Source organism: Lutjanus erythropterus, chromosome 9 (genome assembly GCF_056507025.1).
Source record: "Lutjanus erythropterus isolate fLutEry1 chromosome 9, fLutEry1.hap2, whole genome shotgun sequence".
In the NCBI taxonomy this organism is placed as follows: domain Eukaryota; kingdom Metazoa; phylum Chordata; class Actinopteri; order Lutjaniformes; family Lutjanidae; genus Lutjanus; species Lutjanus erythropterus.
Window position 1 is genome coordinate 15,352,029 of NC_139325.1, and position 18,472 is coordinate 15,370,500.

At 37.0% G+C, this 18,472-nt stretch overlaps 1 protein-coding gene across 1 annotated transcript in view; it reads right to left on the bottom strand.

Annotated features, from left to right (window-relative positions):
* The window catches only part of cobl (cordon-bleu WH2 repeat protein), a 66,880-nt gene that overhangs the window by 20,876 nt on the left and 27,532 nt on the right, over positions 1 to 18,472 (bottom strand). The window contains exon 9 of the mRNA XM_084726262.1: positions 12,604 to 12,786. Within this exon, the coding sequence (XP_084582388.1) occupies positions 12,604 to 12,786 (183 nt within the window). The remainder of the gene's footprint in view (positions 1 to 12,603; positions 12,787 to 18,472) is intronic.

Consider the following 18,472-nt stretch of genomic DNA (forward strand, 5'->3'; position numbering starts at 1 on the left):
CTTTCCATTTACTAGTTTTGAAATTGATTAATCACACAGTAGATTCATTTTAGGTATCTTATTTTAATGAGACAAAGATAAACAACATTTGGAGGTTTTTCACTATCACAAGGAGCCAGATTCATGGATCATATTCTGGAGTATTATATAGGACCAGACATGAGACGTAACAAAAGTATTTTGTTTTCAAATATTTGTACTTTACTTGAGCATTTATTTTTCTGAAACTTCTTACTTTCACCCTCCTGCATTTTAACAGAAATATCTGCACGATCAGGCTCATTATTTTAGTTTAAATTCCTTTGAAGGATTATTGATTATTTTTATTTTGCATCATTATATGCTTCCTTCCCAACATCAAGATCAATTTCAACCTAAATGGATGGGACAGTTACACACAGAAAAGGCATTTCCTTGGTGTGTCCATCAGTGCATATCATGTGTGACAGATGTAACAGGACGCAACAGGCAGTCAGAGAGGGACTGCAGAGAAAAGGTTCAGTTAGATTTGCACAGAAAAAGCCGTTAAAATAGAGAGATACAGAAGAGAGCTACTTTTTACTTTTACTCAAGTAAATAAGCTGAATGAGTAAATATGTTGAATCAGTACTTCTGTTTTTACTAGTCTTTTTTTAGACAAGTATCTGTACTTCTACTTGAGTAAAAAATGTGTGCACTTAAGCCATTTCCATAAACAACTGAAAGAAGCAAACACTTTCTTCACTGTTAATCTTAAGTCACAAGAAGTCCATTTATTTCTGATGATTAAGAAAGGATGCAGGGACATCATCACCCACCATCTAATTATCAAACTTCCTTGTTTTCATACTAATGTGATTGTTCTACAGTAACTCCACAAACACGAGGAAAAGAGAACTTGATTTCAGCTATTAAAAGCCTTCATGTTCTATGCAGGGTGTTTTTGTCTCATAAATGGTGCTTGGACTGAAGACTGCTTTAGTCTATTATTGAGGAAGATAAGCTCTGCTGTGAAAATGCTGTAGTTTTGTTATTTTGTCATTATGCTGACTAATAACTACGCTAAAACATAGTGGAGAGAATGAACTAATATATTTCTCAGATTCACAACTGGTTTGGACAGAGCACTAACCAATCATAATCTGCAAATCACGAACAAGCAGTTATTGTCTGCTAGGGCTGCACAATTATTTCAAATATTACTGAATTTACAATATGGTCATACCCAAGTTGCAGAAGCTGCAATTGTTTGATAAGGGAAAAATGCAGGACAAAATAGATTTGCAATGAACGGACATCACATCATCATGATTTTAATACTTTTTTCAATGAACATGAATATTGTGATGAAGAAATTACCATTTTATTGCCACAATAATCACAATATGATTTCTTTTGCAGCACTATTGTCTACCACATGCTTCTTTGCTTTAACACATTAAGATTTTTCTCTTCCTGATTGTTTTTTTACGGGCTTTGATTAAAGAACAGCTGAAAAACAACACAACATATGTGGACATGGGTATATTTTAAAGGGAATGCGCCTTTACACAAAAGCACATAGAAGGCCATGCCAGGACAGTCTGGTGTGTCCATTAGATTTTCCACTATATGGTTTGAGAGGCGAAGGGCCTCATGTTGGAGCATGTTGATCAGATAGGGCCACCCATGGAGGCTTCAACCTGTTGCGTGACCATTCATCAGTTGTTTCGAAGGACTCTTGATGGGTGAGGGGCTTTGTGACAGAGCAACATTACAGCGCTAATGTGGAATGTGAAATGGAGTATGTGTGAGTATGAGAGGGAGTTACACTGTATATGTGTGTGCTTGTGCATGTCCCCATGCATGCATGAGTACATTCATATATGCTTGTGTATGTGTGCAAATGCACATGTGTATGTATGTGCATGTCAGAGATAATAATAGCGGCTGAACTGTCTCGACATTGAGGGCACTGAGGTCAAAAACATCCAACAGTAGGCTGGAAGACAGTTAGCGTGTGTTGGGGTTATTGTGTGTGTATGTATGTTATAATTAACATGTGTGAGTGTGTAGGATGTATGAAGAAAAGAGTTTATGCTAAAAGTCTTAACAATGTGTGTATGTAAGGGGGGAGGCGTGGAAGAGGCTAGCTAAGGATAAGGAGACACATGGCTGACCCAGTTCCATTGTCATCTACTGTGTCCTACTAACCCACTGAATTTCCATGCTTTCTTCCCCTTTTCCCTACATTTACAGAAATGTTCATATACACAGTTTTGTGTAGGGATGAGAGGACTCGGAGAAGACAAACATAATAGCTGTAGTTTATACAAATTGATTAATTGTAGGGCTGTAACAATATATCGAATATTGCAATAGTGATTTGTTAATTATTTATTATTTTGTTTTATTAATTTTCATTTTATTTTATAAAAATGACATTTTTTCACAGTTTTTCACATTTTTTCATGTTGTCTTTTTTTTTTTTTTTTTTTTTTAAATCTTACAATAAATATTGTGTCATGGAATTTTTATCATAGAATTGTCATACCTTTAGTTTTTGGTAACATTACATTCTTACTAACTTGCCTACAATTAATAAACTGTGCTTTTGCTAATTTAAAGGCTGGCTTTCTGCAGGCAATAGTGCAGTGCATTTCTGTTAATTACTTTTCCAGTTAATCAAAAAAACGTACAAGTTCTCACATCCTAAGTGAATAATCACTTCTAAATGGTTCTCAAACTGGGATCCTTAAGTGGGTTGTAGGGGGTCCCCAGGAAAAAGAGGAGTAGAATATTTTAACTTTTATCACATTTTTTATAAAGTTGGAACAGCAAAAGATGAAATGATTGACTGGAATTTATAGTGATCTTAGTTTGAAATTTGATTGAAAAGATTTTATTATCTTCAAACGTAAAAATAAAAAAAAATTACAAAATCCTCTCAAACTGAAGTCTAATGGGGACCTACTGTGGAGGTCCTTAGCATTAAAAAGTTTGAAATAATCACTTCTCCCCCAGTATGAATATAACATAAATAAAAAAAATATTGGCTTACATATACCCCTTGTAAAAAAAAAAAAAAAAGCAAATACCTACTGAATTATTCAAACAAAACCAGAACTAGAGAAGTTTGGAGTTAACAAAGCCAACACATTGGATTATATTTATATGCATGTATATAACAAGGGGTATTCACTGTTCACTTTCTAATAAATCCACATACACACACACAAACAAACACACACACACACACACACACACACACACACACACACACACACACACACACACACACCCACCCTCTCACTCAGATGCAGCCATGAACGGTTTGAGACTGACACTAACATACATTTGCTTCATTTGTTTGTCCCATCTGTCCTGGCGGGTCTCATACACAAGATGTTTTGACAGCTTCAAGTGCAGACAGATCCTGTCCTACATAGGCAGCATGGCAGGGTGACGTGTTCCCCTATTCCAGGCCCCTAACTCACACTTTCACAATCTTCAAGGTCAGTGCATAAGAATAGAAAGCTTGCAGTGTCTCTCTACAGTAAACTTCAGTCAGCACAACCACAAAGCCGAGCAGACATACAGCAAGGACATGTTGCACATTAATGTACATTATGTTAGAGGGCATGTGTAGGATATTGGCAAAATTCAGTAACAAAAGGTAATGTGTAATTAACAACAGTACTGTGTGCTAATCGTGCCCTTTTTCCATTGCAAAATATTCCTCTACCTCTATAATTTTGGCCTTTACTTGGTAGATCTGGTTCACATATTGTTTTTAAATAGAAAGTTGCAGATATGTGATTTCACTTCAGTTTAGAAAACAGTTCTGTTTTAAGGGTTAGGGGTTAGGGTTATTACGTTACTGTACAATAAAGTTTGACCCCTATTTTTTCTAAAACTGCAGCACAATCATGAACAACAATCTGGTGCTTCTTATTTTATGGTGATCTACTGTATTATAGTTTGTCTTATATTGTTCTGTCGGTGCTTTCTTGTAGAGTTCTGAGTTTTGTGCTATTAAGGTATACTTGTATTGATGAGTTTGTGTTTTGTACTGTCTTCTGGGTATTTGCTGTGAAGTTTTATGTATTTTAAAGGCCAATCTTGGCACAGGCATTGCAAGGTAGCTTAACCCATAAATTCTGTGATGTATGGCATTGGTTTATGCCACATACTTGTCCCTATACAAATAAAAATCTAAAAAACAAAATGTTCTCATGTAATTGACTCGTGTGTGAATAATTAACAGTTTTGTTACCCATGCAAATCTTCAGACTAAGATCAGACTAAAAATGTAGTACAACTTTTTGATAATTAGATCAAGGTCATTTTGAAGATGTATGTAAAATGTACATGGCTCTACTAGAGCCACAGCACCTGTTGTTCTCAAATGAAAACAGGAGCTTTAAAGGGAGGATGAAGAATGGGAGATGATCAGAGGAAGGGCTGCCTGTTTGCTTTGGCAGCAGTTGCCTTCTTTCTTTGCTTCCAACTGATTCAGAAATAAATGTTCTGTTCCTTCAGAATATGTGGAGAGTTACAGTGGAGCCATGTGGCAAATGGGTAAACATCCTTCTCTACATCCTTCCAAACCTCTATTGACATTTCACATCAGGAACACCCAGCTTACCTTCCGTCTTTCTCTCTTTGCACTGATTTGTACTTTTTCCCTCCTTTTTTTTTGGTCTCTTGTTCTCTCACAATTCTTACCTGAATGAAGCTATGCCTATTTAACCACAAATACATGAGGGACTAACAGCAGCAGCATGGCCATTCATTGGGTGAAACTGTGACTAGTCGACAAGTATTGTAAAAGAGACAAAACAGGGTGTTTTCAGCAAAAGAAAAGCTGATATCAAAGGGGAACAAAAAATGGAAAGAAAAAAAGACAGATGGATGGCAAAACAAAGAGGAAAAACAGAAGCGAAGAAAGAAAAACCCTTACAGGAACACTCATCAGTGAGCACAGATCCAGTAGCGACTTGTGTTTTGTCTGGCTGATTGAACCAGAGCTGTGCATTAGAGCAGATTAAAGTTAGCTACCGCCGTAGACAACTATGGGTCTGATGGATGACTGTGAAAAGCAAGCCTCCCTCTCCTGCCAACTCACTGTTTTTGCAGTGACAGATCATCAGGGAAAAAAAACGTAGCCAGCTCGATCAATCAAGAAGCCAAACAGACACAGGCAGGAATGCAGCATGCACAAAAACTAATTCATGCAATGATGTGGTGAAGGCTTTCGGTAGAAAGTCTGCCATATATACTGCAATATAGCTTTACACAAACACAACACATTTACGCACCCATAAAAACATGAAGTCTGGACCAAACAGAAAACATATTGAGGAAAATACTAAAACTAATGCCACAGTCAAACCTTGAAAACACACAATGATATTATTAGCATGTTTTCAAAGTTGTTTCATTTGTATACACAGCCAAATCCAAACCTTATCTCCAGCCTCTCCCTCTCTGAATTTCCCTATGCACTTATCCCTGAATAAGATCCCATTCTGTCTCATTTACTAATTATTTACTTATTATTCTCATTTATTAATTAAATAATAATAAATATAATGTATTTTTATTCTGACCTGAGGTTCTTATATTAACAGTAAGATGTGAAATATGCACAAGCTGACTTGTTTTGTATGTTGTTGTTTTTCCGACTGTAACATGACACTGTCACTCACATGTGCTTTTAAGACAAGGGCTGGGTATCTGTACTCTATACCTTTAAGGTATCAACAGAAATAACGCAGTACCAAGGCTCACTGCCACTGCAAGCCTTCTTATATTTAATGTAATGTGTGACTGGCCCACTACCACAGCAGCTACAACTCATACAGTCTGTCATGTGATGAAGTCGAACGTGGAGAATGACAGAGTTGATAGAATTCACAGTTCAGTGTGCTGAGATTACACTCAGTATAGCTACACTACACACCTATGAAGTCTGATAAAAATAAATGCATAAAATACTCAGAATACCTAGAATTATTTCAGGAATGCTTCTGTTAACATTATGAGTATCAAATGAGGTAGAAAAAAAAGGTATCAAATAGAGGACTGTATTGCTTTAATGGTATTGGTATTGGCACTGGTATCATAATTTTTTAAAAGATACCCAGCCCTATTCAACACTATTATCAGTTTGTGTATAAGACACAAATAAACCAATTGTTTAAAAAACAAATAAAAGTAAAACTAAACCACAAACTGCCATAATTAAGATCTGAACAGCAATCACATTAAAATCTCTGGGTCATCTTGGGCAACTCTTTGTCAGATCTGACAGCTGGATTTCTCTTGAGAAATTTAATCTTATACACTTGCAACAGTGTCTCAGCTGCCATGGTTCACTTGTGATCTTTCAACTGAGAGACAGACAGTCATCAAATTTTAATTCCCACATAAGGGTTCACTTTTCCCAGCAAACAGATGTGATGTGAATTACGACTTTTTCCAAATGTCTTTCCTCTCCCCTCTGGCTTGTATCAGCCTTCCGTGGCTTCGGGTTTCACAAGAAACTCTGGTGTATCGAACAAGAAATGGTTTCATACTGGAGCTTTCCTGATTGGCTACATTATAAATCATTTTTTCCAAATCCGTATGCATGTAATGCTGCAAATGTAATGCTGGTGAGTTATTAGTCTAGAGAGTAATGTAGGCAGACATTTGCACTGTCATTTGGTGACAGGAGTTCAAAAATGTCAGTTGAAATGAAATACGGGGGCAGTGAAGGTGCAATAAAAACTGAAAGCCTACATTTAGCTGTAAGTAATCCATTTTAGAACATTTGTAGACTTTTCTTACAGACTTAAATACAGCCTGCTTACTGTCACTGATCTTATTACTCTTTCACCTTCTGCTCTTAAATGCCACTTGTCCTCTGTTGAACTTTTCCCTCGTCATGTCCTCCTTCTACAAGGTGAGGGTGGTGCTAAGGGCCAACCAGATTTCATGCTGTACTGCATTTTTGAAATATGATCCCAAAGCTCATACATTGTTAATGTTGCACAACCCAAGTACACACATGTGAAACCCTTATTAGACCTAATATTACCTTACTCTGACTTTCTTTGACCTTCTAAGTCACTCAGTTTTTCTCCGTTGCTCTTTATCCTCTCTCTCATTCTCTGCTTCAGTTATTCCATCTTTATCTCTCAGTCTTCCTGCACACACACCACACATGAGCACAAACACACTTACTCAAGAAGCACCTTCTGTTGCTGAGCACTGAAGCAGAAAGCTCAGAGTTTTTCTGAACTCCTTTATCACAAGAGGCAATGTAGACATGGCTTCCTTTCCAAACCACAATAACAGATTGCCTATCACTGCTGGAAAAAAAGACTCCAAAAACAAAGTTGTGTTTCTCTGAACTCAATGTTCCAAAACATAATTTCATTCCATGCTGCTCTCATAAAGACAGACACAGATTGTTGGTTGTTCAGCTGAAGAAACAAAACTGTAAACTCCTCTGACTCCATGACAACAGCATTGAAATGTGAAAACATCTGATTTGCCTACAGTCGAAGATGACTTTACACTCTTCCTGAATACTGTGTCATCTGTTTTTAGTGCTGTTGCTAACCCCATTCTCACAGCCTGTCTCTCAGAGATCAAACTTCCATTACTCCAAATGAAACAAGATCTTAAATGGAGATATTAAAGTTCTTTTTCAAGACCCTGACATCAATCCAGATTGTGAAAAAAAGTGTGTAACTAAAATGTATGAATGATGACACACAATGATGTTAATGGCAGGGCTCAACAGTAAGGATTTCCCAAAGGCCTGGGGACAAGTACAATGCAAGACTGGGCTAGCAGATCTAGCAACTTTCTTGCCCAAGTCATAAAAAAGAATTAAACATTGTTCTTCCAGAGCTGATGACAGGAGAAGCTATGGAGTGAGTCATCTCACTTCTTTCTCTTGTCTGTTGAGATTTGTACAGGCACAGAACAGATCAGGCACTGATGAGAATAAGCTGGTATCGACAAAGTTTATGTGCGGAAGTCAAAGTGAGTATTTCAATTATCCTGGAAACAGGAATTAAGTTGTGTGGCTTTAGAGGATGTGGGCAAAACAGGGTCATTTGTCAAAGGCATGTCAAGTTTCCGAAAAACGTTACTGCAGGGCCATAAATGGAGTCAGCAGCATCACGCTTGCATGGCAGCAAAGCAGACTGCCCCTCCACACTGATGGTGCTTGTACAAAACTTGAGCACTGAAACAACTCAGGTTGTTGCCAGTGTTTCATGTTTCAATAAAGGGGCAGCCGTTCACTCGTGTACTCTAGAACAAGACTAACCTTAATTGACAAAGGCATTATTTGACAACCAGTAATAAGTAAATCAGTTTGTATAGGGCACATAAAAATTTACTTTGGGCAAGTAAATTTCTGACAAGTGGAAAATTAGTTGCTGATTAGTTGAAAAAATCCATCTGAAAATGTACTGTTGACTTTGCTATGAACTCACTGTCCACATATTTCCCTTTCAGGAACTACTTATTACGAATCAGCAAATCCGAAATTATTTTGTTTTTAGTTATATTACTTTTGTTCAGTACTCAGACAAGTAAACTGACTGACTGTCTTACAAGCAGTGTGTAAAAATGGATTACCTTGGTTTTTCACTAGCTATGCTGATAAATACAAATAGTATGGGATTTCCACACGTATGTGATATAGCATTGAAGTCCAAACAAGAATCTCCACAATAATAATTCATAATCCAAGCGTTCACACACATTACAGTTATATCTCAGGTGTTTAACTCATTCAGACTTACTAAAAGCACATTAAGCATAACTCTAGCTTCAATTCTTATTTCTTAGGCCACCAACATTAGAAACATGAAAGCAAAAAGTGCCTGGGACAGAGCCACAGGGAAAATATATATATAGCAAAAGTTCAACTTATCTTAAATTGATCATTTGTGATAGGCACAGAAGTTGTCCTAAAATATGGCCCTGAATTTGACCAACAACCCTCCTAATTTTGTCGATGATGTTAATCTTACTATGTTCCTACTATGATTTAAATGACTGCCCTTGGTGATCTCTGCCTCTCCAAAGGCTATTTGAAGTATTTAGCTTCATTATAACAATCTCATCATCCTTATAGCTTATATTATGATGTCAATGTCCATTACTGTGTCTAGTAAATCACAATTAGTTGACCACCTAAGCTCGTTTGGCACAGAGGGAGGTCTATAATGAGGACAATCTTCATAGAGAGATGTCCTCAGATAACCTGCTATCATGTGCCTAATCCTCTATCTCAACACACACATACACGTCCTCATATTTTATATACTGCAGACAGTATCAACATAAGGCGGGGTAGATTGTAGTACAAAGCAGCATGAGTCAGGATTGAGAAAGTGGTTTGGTGCACGACAGGCCTGAGTCAGCAAAATCCAACATACATAGAAAGTACAACAAAAACAAACTGCACATTTGGGGATAAATTGTGTGTGACTTCTGCCAGGCGAGCTGGCCCACTTCCAGCCCATCCCTTGTGGACAAACCTGTATCTGTACTAATATATTTTAAAAGTATAGCGTGACATCTGTTTTCACTGGAGCTTGAGCTTTGTAAAGATGATGTGCTACTGACAGGCAAAACCTCTCCTACTGTAGCTTAATATTGCCTCCAGCAACTACGATGCCATATTTCATGTAAATGTGAAAGTACAACTTAGATTCTGACTGTGACATGATTTGATTTGACATGTACAATTGTTCCGCAGATCCAAGTCATGCAGAGCTCTTTAATGCCAATGGCCCTGAGAAACTATCCTGATAAGACCTGGCTGCTATGACACCCTTCACTGTCATGAAACCAAATCCTGTCTAATCACATTCAGACAACAAACACAGGCCAGGCATGCTGCTAATCTTTGAACACCCAACACCTATGGTGTCCTCAGATGACGCTGGCTAATCACATAAACACATATGAAACAAGGCCGACATTAATGTTTGTGTCACGTTCTATCACAAGTACAAGCCTGTCGACCACGAGTAAATCCATGCTTCCTCCTGCACAGTGATCTGGTTGGTGACCTCTATGGCTGACTTCTCAAAAACTCGGCAACACTCACCAAAATAATCTAGATGGATAGATAGCTCTACAGGTAAGAATGGATTAGCAAAATGTTGTCACATATGGTACTAGAGAAGATAACTTACATATTGAGAAACAGTGTTTGAAACTTTTATACATTCCTAAAACATTCAAGCATTAGAGATATTCAAATGTAAGTCAAATACCTCTATATATCTTATAAAATGTTATATAAAATCACCTTTGAGACAGGACTGGCATTGAGAGTACTACCTAATACTTTTTATGTCATTTTTATTTTTTTATGTTTTGGCATGTGCATTTATTTTGGTACTACTGTGCTGTTTGGGTTTGTGTGGGTTTATGAAAAACATTCATCTTTTGTTGGTTGCATGTAATTGTTAGTGTTTTGTTTTTGTGTTTTTGGAAAGTGGGGTGGGGAGAGGAGGAACGCTGTTTGTCTGTAATAAACAGCATTTACAAAAATCTTAGCTCTATAGGTGAGAGGAAAAATATGTATTTTAAATTTTTTGGGCGACTGTCCCTTTAAAAATGTACTTGAAATCAGCATGCAGAAGTTTCACTTTTTACAGACTTGTTGCTATTCTGTGATTCCTGTGCAAGGAACTGAACTGTCTCCAATCCCTCTGCTCAAAAAGCACCACCAGGAAACGGAGAGGTGCAACATGAGAGGTGTCCTGCACCGCAGAATGACCTTGCAAAGTGTGGATGGAATATACATGAGACTTCAGACAGGATAAGAGTTCAGAGAAGGCATAAGAGTGAGATGGAGAAATCTATTATTAGACTATTATTAGTCATCAAGTCCTCAGATGACCTTGCCAACTCCTGTGCTGTGAAGCTGCCCTTGTGACTCCTAGTTGTGTCTCAGTAGGTGTCTCAGCTCTGGTATCTGTCATAATAACTCTTAATCTGACAGGTGGATAGATAAATTACTGTCTCCCTCTGCACAACTACATTTTGCTGTACTAAAAATAATCACCACAGCAATAGGGAGCTTCTTAATAGGGTCACAATGCACTGCCAAAAGAAAATAAATATGAAACATTCATAATTAAATTAAAATGAATACCATTAAGCAGCCCTATTCATTGGCTAACTTTGGCCCTTTAACAACCTAAATCTGGCCCTTTGACCATTTATAAATGATATAAATGTGATTTTATTTAAATAACCTGCTAACATTTTAAGTTCATTCATTGGTTATATCTTATTATTTCAGGTTTTAACTCAGGCTGTTTAAGCAGAGGGAATAAGGGGAGTTCATGAAAACAACAGGTTACTTTTGATTACAAAGGCACATTGCTTTCTTGCACTTTTGCACAAAATGTGTGAAAAAATTGTGAATTGCAACTCCAATAACTTACTATGCTCACCAAACCAAATACCTCTGAAATGTGCTCTGCTCCTCCATGCAGAGTTCAGTTCAGTTAATTAAGCTAAAGAGGATAACACCATTCTCCTTGTTGTTCCAAGGACAAAGTTTCCTTCTATAACATTCATCAAGAACACTAGCTCCGACAAATAAACAAAACTTATTATCAGAGGGAGGGAGGAAGGATGTTGGTTGCTAAACAACATTTCCCAGCATGCTGCCATAACACTATAATGAGACTGCAGGGAGCTGTTGCTCTAATGTAGACGATACAGGTCACTCTGGCCTTGAGGAGCTGAATCTGAGGCCAAAACACCCAAAGGAAAGGCTGTGTCAAACAGATTGCAGTTTTCAGATGTTCTGCTTCAGGTCAGTTCTGAGAGCAGAGGGATTTGGATATTTTACCTAAAATTACCTAATACTAATTATACATTGTTTTTTGAAATTAAATGTGTATGCAATACACAACATACATACAACATACATAACGCAAGTCCAAATAAGTTATTTGGGAAACCACAAATATGATTGAAGCAGATACTTCTGCAACCCAAAGTTGCTCATTATTATTCAGGAAAAATGTAACACATTAATGTAAGAGCACTACTTTTTATTTTTAATCTACTACTTATTTTATCTATTTATTTTTATGTAGTACTTAATTTTAATATTATAATAGAATTATAATATTAATATATATGTATATATTCTAGTATTGTGAACACAGAAAGAGAGATGAAAGGTACAGTACGAGGATTTGGAAATATATTTCATAATTAATTATGTCCAAAATATTAAATAAAATCAACCTGCTAATGGAAATTGGGCTAGAAAATGCAATATTTGCCTGATTTAACATGACTTTGAGTATAAACTATACTCACTTCTGGTCTTCTATCCAAATACAGACACAGAGACAGATGATTCCATTACAAATAATGACATACCTGTGCACTGCTAGTATGCAGTATATCTTCAGACAATAATGTATTTATTTATGCATGCACTTGCATGCAAGTGTGTGAGATGGTATTTTTTTGTTTGCCCTGCAGGTATAATTTAGTGATTGACCACACTGGGCAATGGAGCAAGAGTCACAGTTTTATAGCATGGTATAAGTAACTGAACTGTTTTCCAGTTAGTGGCTTTTAACCCCTCACCTGATAGCCCTCAAAGCTAGCGTGTCCCACAGTGGGTGTTGGTGCCCCGGGTAGTGCTGGGGCCCTCCTCTTCTTGGCGTCAACCTTGGGAGACGTCCTGGGTATGTTCATGACTGACTGAGACTGGCCCAAGGTGCTGGGTCGATCTTCTATGCTGGGAACCCCTGACACTGAGGCCAGACCCTGTGGACGATTTAAAAAATAAAGGGGGTGAGGTCACAATGACAAATATGTATGTAAGTACACAATGTGTAAATGTGTTTTACAGATATCAATTTCAAATGAGACAGACACATGACCAGTGAGTTACAGATATATAAATTCATCAAATTCATCATGTTACTGTTGTGCCACCCAGAGCTGAAATGCTACCAATGTTTGAAGTGATCTTTGCCTCTCTAAAGGCTATTTAAAGCATTGAGCTTAGCCTTATAGAGCATTCGTACAGTATTTTCAATCAAACCTAAACCACCTGAACCAAGAATTGTCTCTTGAAGCCTTTCACATATAAATTGTTACAATAAATGCAATTACAAATTCCTTTACACCCATAACAATCAATATATACAGTCACTTTGTGAATATATACTCACTAACTGTAATATTAACACCGATTGAATATTTTGATTATGAATATTTAATTCTTGATGGTTTCCAGAGACAGGAATCAACAGAGGACTTTGCCATAGTTTTGCAAAGTTTTGGAAACTTTATGATTTCAATCATGTAAACTTTACATTTAAATGTTTAAATGAACTCTGTAATTACATCAAGTGACTACAGAACTGTACAACATCCAACAGAGCAGCTTCTAGAGACAATTCTAAGTTCCATCCTGTAAAACATCTTTTGCTCAGACAGCTTTTTCTGGAAAGGAGCAAAGTCCTGGAACTTGTTACCTGATCACTTAAAATGTGCTGCAAACTTGCCAAACCGCCAGATCCTGGTTAATTCAGTAACAAACCTGTACTCATGTTTAGTTATTAAATGTAATATATTAAGTAATGTAACATTACAATATCCTGCTAACTAACAAAATTGTTTACAGGACTCATATCACTCAAAGTGTTAAATTTAAAGGGTTGCCTTTAGGTTTAAAACTGACATACAAAATACAATAAATGTTTATGTGACAAAATGTAACATGAACATTTATTTCCTATTTAGATGAACTTTTAAACTCATGTCAAAGGAAGATCACCACTTTTCCCATTTACAGCATGTTAAATTGTTTGAAAATGCATGCATACGTGCACATACTGTGCTACGCATGCATTCGATGCACCCATTTCTGACGGTACAGTTCATGTTTCAGTCACAACAATTTATTTGACCAAGTTGAAAGTGTAACCGCATTTTCAAAGGGTGGCTGCTCCTGACAAAAGCATTGGAACAAAAATGGTTTTCAACATCTGATCAAAGACGGCCCAAAGTGTTCCTGAAAATCTGAATCTCCCCATGGCTCAGCTTGGTACAGAGCCTTGGCACAACGGGGGTACCAAACCACGACCCACACCCCCATGATTTAATAAAAGAAACGTGTTTAAAAGCAGATTAATTGATGCGTTCAGACAATGCCTGGATACGGCATAAAAGCAGAGCAAAGAGGAACATAAAGTTCAGGGCATTAGAATTAATTGGACCCAAGGTTAGAACATCTCACAGTAGGGTGGGATGGGAAAAGAACAGTACTTCTGAATAAAAGGCCATGAGGAGAGCAGTCCAGTAGGCACGTCTGCCTCAGTTTTCAATGGGAACATTTCACTTGTGAAAATATGTTTTAACTACTGATATTTTGATTCTTTGGGCATGCAAATAAATATGTTATTGGGGAACCTCTTGCCTTGCAGTGAAGAGAGGTAGCAAGATACATTTTACTCAGTATACCACTAAAATAAGCATTTGTGAAAAAACAAAATAACGACACATCAAAAAACACATCACTCTTGTATTAAGAACTTATAGTGACTATAACCAAGGTAACACCTTGTATATTAATTTTTCAGAAAAACACAAACTTTACATTAACAATTAGGTAAAAAAAACAGTCAAAACATGTAAACAGTAAAAACATGAATAAGTTAACACAGCACAACTTAAGAAGATAAAAATGATGATATAAAATATTAAATAAAAGTTTTCCACAGTGCTGTGTGACTGACAGGGGTAAGAGCAGGGCAAGGTGGAGGTGGGCTAGATGGCAGATGGAGGCTGACAGAACAAAAAAGAAATGTTGGAAGTGAAGGATTGATGTGATTTCCATTTGGGATCCTAAAAAAAGAACTTGTTTTCACCTCACCAAAATATAATGTTCAAAGCAGAAAATTCACATGAACTCTGTCTGACTTTTTCACCTGCTCTCTTCAACTCTTTCCCTCTGGTAAACAATCTTAAATCTGTCAAAATCGTGTGAGATGAAAATGTAACAAAGGCACCGCAGCATTCATAATTACAAAGAGCATAACTTAAAAGGAACCTATTGAACTTCTGCAGAAGGAAGATGACTTACATACTGTATCTCCGGGGAATGCCTTTTAGAACTGATCCTTCTGCAAACCACAAATGCAAACGTAAAAGTGACAGTCACGATCTCCAGTTGCCTATGAAAATATCAGAATCCCTTCCTATTAATCAGACCGTGAGTTAGTCTTATTTTAGCGTAGAGGAGAATCCTCCTGCATCTACTTTGAAAGAGGAGAAGTTCATTTTTTAGAATGTAAAACACATCACTCTTTGACTGCACTGAAATGTGTGAAACGAATGACAACTCTCATTTTTTCAAAGACTTACATGCTTTAAATGCATGTGACTGAGACAAAATGAATCATAATCATAATCCTAATTTTTTGGTAGATGACAGGGTATTTGAAGAATAAGTACACCAGGCTGAAAAGTAGTGTTTCACTGCCCTCTCTGGCTGAAAGTTTCAAGTCTATTTCATCTCTGATCACACATCTCTGCTGGTTGACTGTGGTTGGGTGTGGTCAGATGTGCGCACTTTTTTACCTCTACCCACACCAAACAGTGATGTCACAGTATACTAATACACCCTTGAGTATACACCTATATCACTACAGCAAGGTCAAAAAGTAGTCAAGATTTCCAGGTGGTGTTAAGTTACTCTTCAATCAGGCGCATAAAAAAGATATATTTATTCAAGAGCCAGACCGATATATCGGATGGCCGATATATCAGATGGCCGATATATCAGCCCGATATTGGTCTAGTACAGTTATATTGGTCAATATCAGTATTAGCATATATGTTTACCAGTGTTTTTTACAGAACATAAATTAGTTTCATTTGTTAGTCTATGGGTAGTATTTGATGTATATTTCATCTTTTTCAAGTTGTTCTATTTGTGTTTTATTTATTTATAGTAATTCATAACTATTGCAAATACCAGCAAAAGTTAACTGTTTCAGTGATCTGATGTAATTTTGTTTTTATATATATAAAGAACATTGGGGAGATATATCAACATCAGAATTTTTCATACTCCTCAATATCAGTATCACCTCAAAAATCTAGTATCGGTCGGGCTCAAATGTATTTACAGTATTATCATCAAAACTAAGTTTTTGCTTTTGACATTGATATAGCAGTCTATCTTGCACCCAAATATTTTATTAATTGTAAGAGTACATAATGTGTGTAAGCTGTAATATTAATTTAGAAGGTAGTTAGGAAGGGCTTTTGCTTCATGAGCTGAGCACATTTTGTGCCATACCTTAATATTAATTTATTCATCTGTGTTTGGAGTGATGACATCATCAAATATTTATGCCACAGAGAAATCCTAGAAAACCAGCAAGTGTGCAACTTTTGTCAAGTACAATCATTTTTATTAGTGGGCAAATCATTGAATATGACTACTAGAGCTGTGAGTAATGAAAACTGCTTTACAGTTGTGAGGCTCCCAAAATGATGCTTTGATAATTGTTGTTTAAATGTTATTTCTGTGATTAGGTGGCTGGGGCAGGTAGTTAATACAGTTGAAAAAACTGTTTTAATCCAATGTCTATTACGAGCAAAAATATCTGATGTATATGTATTTTAAAAAGTAAAAAGGGAAAAAAAAGCACATTTTAAGTCAGTTTGCTTCAGACTCAGCACTGCCCCATAACATGATGCTCTCTGAGCATGTTAGTGTTTTAAGACCACACACACACCGACTCACACACAGTAGTTTAGCCCCTAATGAACAATTAGAGATAACAGGCTGGGCTTTTAGTGCTAATGTAGCCAAGGTAGGGTAATCTGATGCCTTCAGTCTGATAACACTGTGTGTCTATGTATGTGTGTGTGCGCGTTTGCTTGTGTGCACGAATGCATGTGTGTGGTCTGATAACAGTCCCTGGTTGAAACAATCATATCAGAGAGAAAAAGTCCAGCTGCATTAGAACCCACTATAAAGGGTGACATGGCTGAGAAATAGCAATATGAATAAAGAGAAATTAGCTCCCACTGTGAGATGATGAATTTCAGTGTTCTAAATGTATTCTAAAATTTAACATCAAAGCATATATCATGTACTGTGTCTATAGTAGTTTGAACGCTTAATCCTTTTTAGTCATTTCTCTGACTTCCTTCATTGTTGATATTTAATTCTAAAGGAAGACGTGTAGCCAGAGGAACCTGATGAAGATATAAAATAAGGACAAGCTTAGGCCTTAAAGAAAAGGACGATAATAGTAATTGGGATGCTTAGTGTCGAAGGAAAGACTAGGAACAAGAGGTAGAAGAGTGGAGAAGTCAACCTAGAAGCTTTGTGCTTGGTGGGACTGTGAAGTGAACCAGAGTGAGTGTTTTTCCAGTTAATACAATCAAACGCCATATTGACCTGAGGTGAGCCACAGAGGCTGCAACAGAACTGAGGTTCATGGATTCAGAATCTAATTAAAGTGATTGAATTATGGATATAACAGGTAGAGAGTGGCCTAATGCAGCATCTAAAAGTGCATCTGGTCTAACATGGATGTTCACTCCTCATACACACTGGAGTGGTTGTGGTTAATATTTTGATTTTTAAAAAATCCACCATTCAAGCTTTATTTTCAGCTGACTGACATTTGGTCAAATCTTCCCATATACCAACGCTGTGCTATACACTCTATAATTCATAGTGATTTTATTTAGTATAGAAGCTAGAAATACAACTATTTAATAATTTTGCCTCTTGCCATTTTATTACTCGGGACTTATTTGCAGGAAAGAAAAGACAGTGGGGGAAAGACCTGCAGGCAGCACCACAGGCAGTACTCTTCATCTGACCTCTGATGAACACTAAGACTGCTGACTGGAGACAGCTGCTGCCCTCTGGAGGACATCCATCTACATGACAACTCAGCAATCTTGTACAGGGGCAACAAGGTCCTATTATGTGAAGTTTCTTTATTCAAAGAGGCTTTAGGGTCACATTTGTGAAGCTGATTAGTTTTTTGTTATTGGTATACAGCTGAAATTCAAGAAACTTTAACGTCAAACTATTATTTACTGAAGTGACTAGCTTTGGTGATACTGGCATTGTCAACCAGCACTGGTAGGACTTGACACACCCAATCAAATCAACATTTGTAGTAGTTGTGATCGTCCAAAACAGAGGCCGAATTTAAGGTGGGAATAGTAGGCATACAGTATGTTATTTAAAGAGAGGAGGCTTTTATATTACACATCAGGCTGAATGCCGAATCAGAGTATCAGTAGCCATGCAAGAAATGGACAAGAAATGGACATGATAACAGGAACTACCCAACCCATGTGATAAAGCCCAATTATACTGACCTGCAATAAATACTATCTTTGTTTAATTTGTTCAGTTTTTGTTGAGAGTGTGACAAAAGTGTCGATTCAACCCTATGGCAATGAG